Source organism: Sus scrofa, chromosome 2 (genome assembly GCF_054392235.1).
Source record: "Sus scrofa isolate SSC_HxYL_T2T_F1_AM1 chromosome 2, Sscrofa_HxYL_maternal_Yorkshire_Landrace_v2.0, whole genome shotgun sequence".
In the NCBI taxonomy this organism is placed as follows: domain Eukaryota; kingdom Metazoa; phylum Chordata; class Mammalia; order Artiodactyla; family Suidae; genus Sus; species Sus scrofa.
Genome location: NC_139384.1, coordinates 60,635,224 through 60,642,036, shown reverse-complemented (window position 1 = coordinate 60,642,036; position 6,813 = coordinate 60,635,224). Strand labels below are relative to the sequence as shown.

Genomic DNA, 6,813 nt, shown 5'->3' with positions numbered 1-6,813 from the left:
AGGAGGTGAAAGACATGCTGAGAACTATAAAACATTAATCAAGGAAATTAAAGAGTATGTAAAGAAATGGAAAGATATTCCATGCTCCTGGGTTGGAAAAATTAATATTGTAAAAATGGCCATCCTACCCAAAGCAATCTACAGATTCAGTGCAATCCCTATCAAATTACCCATGACATTTTTCACAGAACTAGAACAAACAATCCAAAAATTTATATGGAACCATAAAAGACCCAGAATTGCCAAAGCAATCCTGAGGAACAAAAACCAAGCAGGAAGCATGCATGTCCCAGACTTCAGGCAATATTACAAAGCCACAGTCATCATGACAGTGTGGTACTGGTACCAAAACAGACAGACAAAACAATGGAACATAATAGAGAGCCCAGAAATAAACCCAGACACCTATGGTCAATTAATCTTTGACAAAGGAGGCAAGAATATAAAATGGGAAAAAGACAGTCTTTTCAGCAAGTTGTGCTGGGAAAACTGGGCAGCCACATGTAAATCAATGAAACTGGAACACATCCTCACACCATGCACCAAATAAATTCAAAATGGCTTAAAGACTTAAATGTAAGACAATACACCATCAACTTCCTAGACGAGAACACAGGCAAAACTTTCTCCGATATCAACCTTACAAATATTTTCTCAGGTCAGTCTCCCAAAGCAACAGAAAGAAAAGCAAAAAGAAACCAATGGGACCTAATCACAATGACAAGATTTTGCATGGCAAAGGAAACCATAAAAAAACAAAAATGCAACTTACAGAAGGAGAAAATTGTTTCAAATGACCCAACTGACAAGGGCTTAATCTCTAAAATATCAAACAACTTATACAATTCAACATCAAAAAAGCCAACAACCCAATGGAAAAATGGGCAAAAGACCTGAATAGACTATTCTCCAAGGAAGATATGCAGATGGCCAACAAACACATGAAAAAATACTCAACATCACTGATTATTAGAAACATGCAAATCAAAACTACACTGAGGTGCCACCTCACAGCAGTCAGAATGGCCATCATTAACAAGTCCACAAATAAAAAATGCTGTAGAGGGTGTGGAGAAAAGGGAACCCTCCTGCACTGTTGGTGGAAATGTATATTGGTGCAACTACTATGGAAAACAGTATGGAGGTATCTTAGAAAACTAAATATAGAACTACCATATGACCCAGCAATCCCACTCCTGGGCATATATCCAGACAAAACTTTTCTTGAAAAAGACACATGCACCCGCATGTTCATTGCAGCACTATTCACAATAGCCAAGACATGGAAACAACCTAAATATCCATTGACAGATGATTGGATTAAGATGTGGTATATATACACAATTGAATACTACTAGCCATAAAAAGAACGAAATAATGCCATTTGCAGCAACACAGATAGAACTAGAGACTCATACTAAGTGAAGTAAGTCAGAAAGAGAAAGACAAATACCATATGATTTCACTTATATCTGGAATCTAATATATGGCACAGTTGAAACTTTCCACAGAAAAGAAAATCATGGACTTGGAGAACAGACTTGTGGCTGACAAGAGGGAGGGGGAGAAAGTGGGAACTTGGGGTTAGTGGATGCAAAATATTACCTTTGCAATGGATAAGCAATGGGATCCCGCTGTGTAGCACTGGGAACTATGTCTCGTCCCTTGTGATGGAGCATGATAATGTGAGAAAAAAGAACATATACATGTATGTGTGACTGGGTCACTTTGCTGTGCAGTAGAAAATTGACAGAACACTGTAAATCAGCTATAATGGAAAAAATAAAAATCATTATAAAAATACATACATTGGAATAATATTCAGTCCTCAAAAAGAAGGAAACTCTGCAATATGCTATAATATGGATGGATCTTGAGGATATTATGCTAAGTGAATAGCCAGTCACAAAATAACAATTCCACTTACATGAGGTACCTAGAGTAGTCAAATTCATTGGGACAGAAAATAGAATGGTGGGTATCAGGTCCTGGGTGGAGGGAAAACTCGGGAGTTAGTGTTTAATGGGTATAAAGTTTCAATTTTACAAATGAAAAGAGTTCAGGGGATGAATAGTGGTGATGGCTACAAATATTATGAGTATATAACTACCAAACTGTACATTTAAAAATACTTGCAGGAGTTCCCGTCGTGGCGCAGTGGTTAACGAATCCGACTAGGAACCATGAGGTTGCGGGTTCGGTCCCTGCCCTTGCTCAGTGGGTTAACGATCCGGCATTGCCGTGAGCTGTGGTGTAGGTTGCAGACGCGGCTCAGATCCCGCGTTGCTGTGGCTCTGGCATAGGCAAGTGGCTACAGCTCCGATTCAACCCCTAGCCTGGGAACCTCCATATGCCGCGGGAGCGGCCCAAGACATAGCAACAACAACAACAAAAGACAAAAAAAAAATAAAAATAAAAAAATAAAAATACTTGCAATAAGTTTTGTAGTAATAACAAACTTGTAAAATTTGTTATTACTATAAAAATAAAATTGAAGAAAAAATTATCAAGACTTGGAGGAAATTTAAATGATTACTAAAGAAGCCAATCTGAAAAGTCTATAAAATGTATTGTTCCAACACTATGACACTCTGAAGAAGGCAAAACTATGGAAGCAGTAAAAATACCCTTTCAGTGGTTGCCAGAGAGGGATAGATAAATAGGTAGCGTGGAGGATTTTTAGGGCAGTGAAACTACTTTGCCTGTAGAAGAGTGGTATGGGGCCAGTGAGGTGCCAGTTTGAGGCAGACTCGGGGGATTGGGATGGGAAGAGCTAAGGGAGAAGCCTCTACCCACTGCAGATCCCTACCAGCCCAAGAGAGCACAGAGCCTGTGCCCACCTTAGCCCCCTTCCCACCTCCCTTCCTGCCTTGCCAGGTCAGACAATAAGAAGGTGGGGAGAGCAGCTGAGGGGGCAATGTAAGGGTGCAGTGCCCAGGACCCAGATGGCCAGGCTTAGGGATTGGTTGAATGGCCAAGGGTTATCTGAGCTTGCACAGCAGGAGGGAGGGAAAGTTAGTATTCCTGTCTGTAGGGGAGGAGGCAGTCAGTTCTTAGACATGTTTGGAGATGATGTGTATTGGGTTCAAGTAAGATCTAAGAGGTAGATGTCTGTCTAGTGTGCAGACACATGGTCTGGAGTTGGGAAATCGAGGAAGGCTGGATTCGCCAGCATGTCTAGATCACCAGGACCATAAAACTTGCTGAGAACCAAGAGGGCAGTATCTGCTGCCCACCGGCTCCAGTCTGAGGACCCCCCAGGAATGGTGCTGTGGTGGAATGAGTTGGAGTCTTTGATAGGGAAACCAGCTCCGTGCCCACAATCAGGTTTTCCTTGCAAACCACCTGGGTGTGTGTCCATGTCTGAAGTAGCACTGGCACAGAAGAAACTCATATACCCCCGGAATAGGGGGTTGCCACCACAGTCAGCTAGTTTAGAGGGTTCTAGTCCTAATGATACTTTTAGCAGGCACGCAGCCCTAGTCAGAGAGGGGCAGTTCTGCTCTCCGCCAAACACCAGGAAGGTGGCAGGGCCCTCACCCCCTCCCCAAAACAAAAGAACAAAACAGAGGCTGCCTCATTCGGTTCTGCTTTTTATTGACATGTTTGTGCATATGCAGCAAGGTCTGGAAGACTAAGAGATATGTCCCAGGAGTGCCAGGAGTTCAGCGCACTTGGGTCAGGTTGTGCTTTTTGTACAGCAGTGCCCGCCTCTTCTCACGCTCTTGCACAAAGGTGCGCAGACGTGCTGTGGGAAAGGTCACAGTCGTTGGGTGGGAGCTGGCTGGGCCCTCCTCTGTCAGCCACGGGCACTGCAGACAGTTGGACGCACATGGTCGGCCCCTGAGTGTGGAAGGGTGGTGTTAGCTACGCTCCTGGAGCCAGGGAGGCCAGGTCAGGGCATAGGGGAATGAGCCAGGCAGAGTTGGTGAGGCTGCTTACCAGGGGTGTGCACACAGGGTGCTGCGGAGGAAGGCCACGGCACCCCCGGAGAGCCCCGCGTAGCAGCGGCTCAGCTGGATGAGCCCCTTGCGCAGGCCTTTCTGCAAGTCTCTCGTCCCCTCGCTGCTCACTGGGTACTCAGCACTCAGCCTGTGTGGGTGGGGGTCGTGTGACTAAGACCCTCAATAGATGGGGGTCACCCTCAATGGAAGAAGCAGACGTGAGAGTCTTTGGGGTCACCCTCAGTGGATCCCATGCTTGCCCTTTCACCCAGGCCTCCCACCCCACAGGGCACGTGGAGACTCACATGATGAAGGCAGTGACACCTATGGCCCAGATATCAGTCTGTGGGACAGCACCCTGGCCCTCTAGGAGCTCTGGAGCTGGGAATGACACAGGTGAGGGGCATTGGTGAGGTGCTGGATGTTTTTAGTGGTGCAGACAGAGAGACAGGACTGAGGCAGAGTCTTGCTCCCAGCACACCCACACCCCAGATCAGGCCCAATTCTGTTCCCTACACACCCATAGTCTCCACATAGTCCTTGAACCGCTCTGAGGGCAGGACACTCTCCTGGGTGAAACTCCGGGCATTTCCCAAGTCGATGATCTTGAGCAGGTTGTACTCGGTGACAATCATGTTCTCGGACCTGAGGTCTAGATGCAGGATACGCTGGGCGTGCAGGTACTGAGTGGCACTCAGCATCTGCCACAGATAGTCCTTCACCTCTGTCTCTGAGTAGGAGGCCCTGGGGGCAGAGAACAGCTTAGGGGGTACATGAGGAGGGGCACCCAGGCTCTGTTCACAGCAGAGGGGCAATGGGGTAGAGGGAGCACCAGCCTTCCCTGCAGGCTTAGAAGGAAGCCCCAGCTCTACTGAGCCACCTTGGTTGGCTGGCCAGTGTAGGTGGGGTCAGGAGGTAGGCAGGAGGCCAGCCACAGTGCTGCCCACCAGGCCCTGAGCCCTAAATGCAGGCAAGGTCCCCTCTCACCTCTCGGCCAGGCAGGGGAGCAGCTCAGGCCCAGAGCACAACTCCAAGATGAGGACCAGGTGCCGGGGGCTGAGGTAGGCAGCCTGCAACTGTGCCAGGTGAGGGTGGCGCAAGCCCTTGAGGGCCTCATATTCTCGAAGCACGGCAGTCCTGTTCTCAGGGTGGTAGGGCACGATCTTGGCAGCCAGCACGCGCCCACTGGCCTTCTCCCGGCACTGCCTCACCACACTGAAGCGGCCCCTAGGGAGGAAGGACTGGCCAGGCTGGTAAGGAGCCCTTCTGCATGGTGGCCCAGGCTGACCCCCAATCTCCTTCCCAACCTCAAAGAAGCAAGGGAGGTCTCCCAGCAGAGAGGTCCAGGAGGGGGTAGCAGATGCCCTGAGGCAAGTGTGGGTGGAACTGATTGGTGGGGAGAGAGGCTGGGGGTCAGGTGAGAGCATGAAGAGCTAGTGGAGTGAAGAATGTCATGACACTGCCACCTGCCATCCCCAGAGTCCCCGCACCTTCTGATTTGTGTCTGGAAGGCAAAGGTCTGCATGCTGGGGAGGGGCTGGGCCGGTCCTGAGGCACCACTCTCCTCTTCAGAGGCTGTGGGAAGGGGAAACCAATGACTGAGGGAGGGCACCCCTACAGCCCTATCTCCCTCCACCCTTTCTCCATCACCTCTCCCCGGGCTACCTAACAGGGTGCCCAAACATTCTGACCCCTCATTCCTCAGGCCATCTGTGGGTGGGGGGCCTAGCAGGCAGAACAAACCATCCCACGTGTGTGACTCGTTGAAGTGGCCGTGCTGCATGTTGGCTCACCCAGGTGCCTGGGTCCTCCCAAGAGGATCTGCTCCGAGGGGCTGCTGTAGGGGCCTATGCCCGCCTTGCTGACACAGGCCGTCCGGAAGGTGTATACCCCACCCCGAGAAAGCTTGCCAGTGAGGTAGCAGCAGTCAAAGATGTCCGAGGCCAATGTGCTCCAGCTGCCGCCTAGACCACACAGGAGCGGGTGAGAGGCAGCCTAACACTCCATGTCCGAGTGGAGAGGCCCCTCCCTGAGAGAGGTCACTCAGGGACACAAAGCAGCCAGGCACTTCCCCAGCTACCCCCACACAACAGTGACCCTGGAGCAGCCCCAGAGGTGAGCGTTTAGGAGTGGTCCCATACCTTCCAGGCTGCACTGCACAATATAGGTCACAGGGCCACATGACTCCACAGGCTTCCAGACCAGCAGCACCCCATCAGCATAGACTTCACCAATGTCCGGGCGTGGGGAGGAGGAGGGACGCTCTGCAGGCCCAGGGTCAGCAATCTGAGGCAGGCTCCTAGAGGCTCTCGGATGAACTGAGCCCCAGCCAGCCCCGCCTCACCCATCTGCACCCTGCTGCTAGGCCCCTAAGCCCCACCTCACCTGGTCCAGTTCTTTCGGGGAGCCCTTCCAATGCCAACTAGTAGGAAGGGCCCAGTGCTTTTACTTCCAGAGGCCTCGGGAGGTGTCTGCCCTGCCCAACCCTGGCAGGCTCCCCTCACACTGGTGCCTACCCAAGAACCCCATGGAATGGCCCTTGCTCACAGCCCCCCACCCACCCAGGCTATAGTCAGAGAGGCCTCAGCTTTACTGGGCTGTGGTGCAGGGTACATGAGGGTTGGTGGGGATTAGGCCAGAGGTTCAAGAGGCAGACCTGCAGCTCCTGTCTTGGCTTCCCTAGAAACACACCCCAGCACTGTGTTTTGAGATCATGGCTTGATAGGAATAGAGATATGAAATGGGGGGCAGCCTCCTGCATTTACTAGAGAGACAGGAGAGAGGTACCATAGGAAATGCAAGGAGAGGAGGCCTCGAAGAGGGGTCAGGGAGAGGGCCTGGCCAGCTGCGTCACCTGCCTCCTGTGTCC

The 6,813-nt window shown here is 50.5% G+C and overlaps 1 protein-coding gene across 16 annotated transcripts in view; it reads right to left on the bottom strand.

The window, feature by feature from the left end:
- Positions 1-3,580: 3,580 nt before the first annotated feature.
- OBSCN (obscurin, cytoskeletal calmodulin and titin-interacting RhoGEF) overlaps positions 3,581-6,813 on the bottom strand; it is a 217,031-nt gene continuing 213,798 nt past the window's right edge. For all 16 annotated transcript variants that reach the window (XM_085012099.1, XM_085012100.1, XM_085012105.1 and 13 more), the window contains 8 exons: positions 6,086-6,208; positions 5,738-5,908; positions 5,435-5,519; positions 4,932-5,171; positions 4,465-4,688; positions 4,250-4,325; positions 3,943-4,092; positions 3,581-3,843 (listed from right to left, as the gene is read on the bottom strand). In XM_085012099.1, coding sequence (XP_084868225.1) covers positions 3,666-3,843; positions 3,943-4,092; positions 4,250-4,325; positions 4,465-4,688; positions 4,932-5,171; positions 5,435-5,519; positions 5,738-5,908; positions 6,086-6,208 — 1,247 coding nt within the window. In that variant the 3' untranslated portion in view covers positions 3,581-3,665. The remainder of the gene's footprint in view (positions 3,844-3,942; positions 4,093-4,249; positions 4,326-4,464; positions 4,689-4,931; positions 5,172-5,434; positions 5,520-5,737; positions 5,909-6,085; positions 6,209-6,813) is intronic.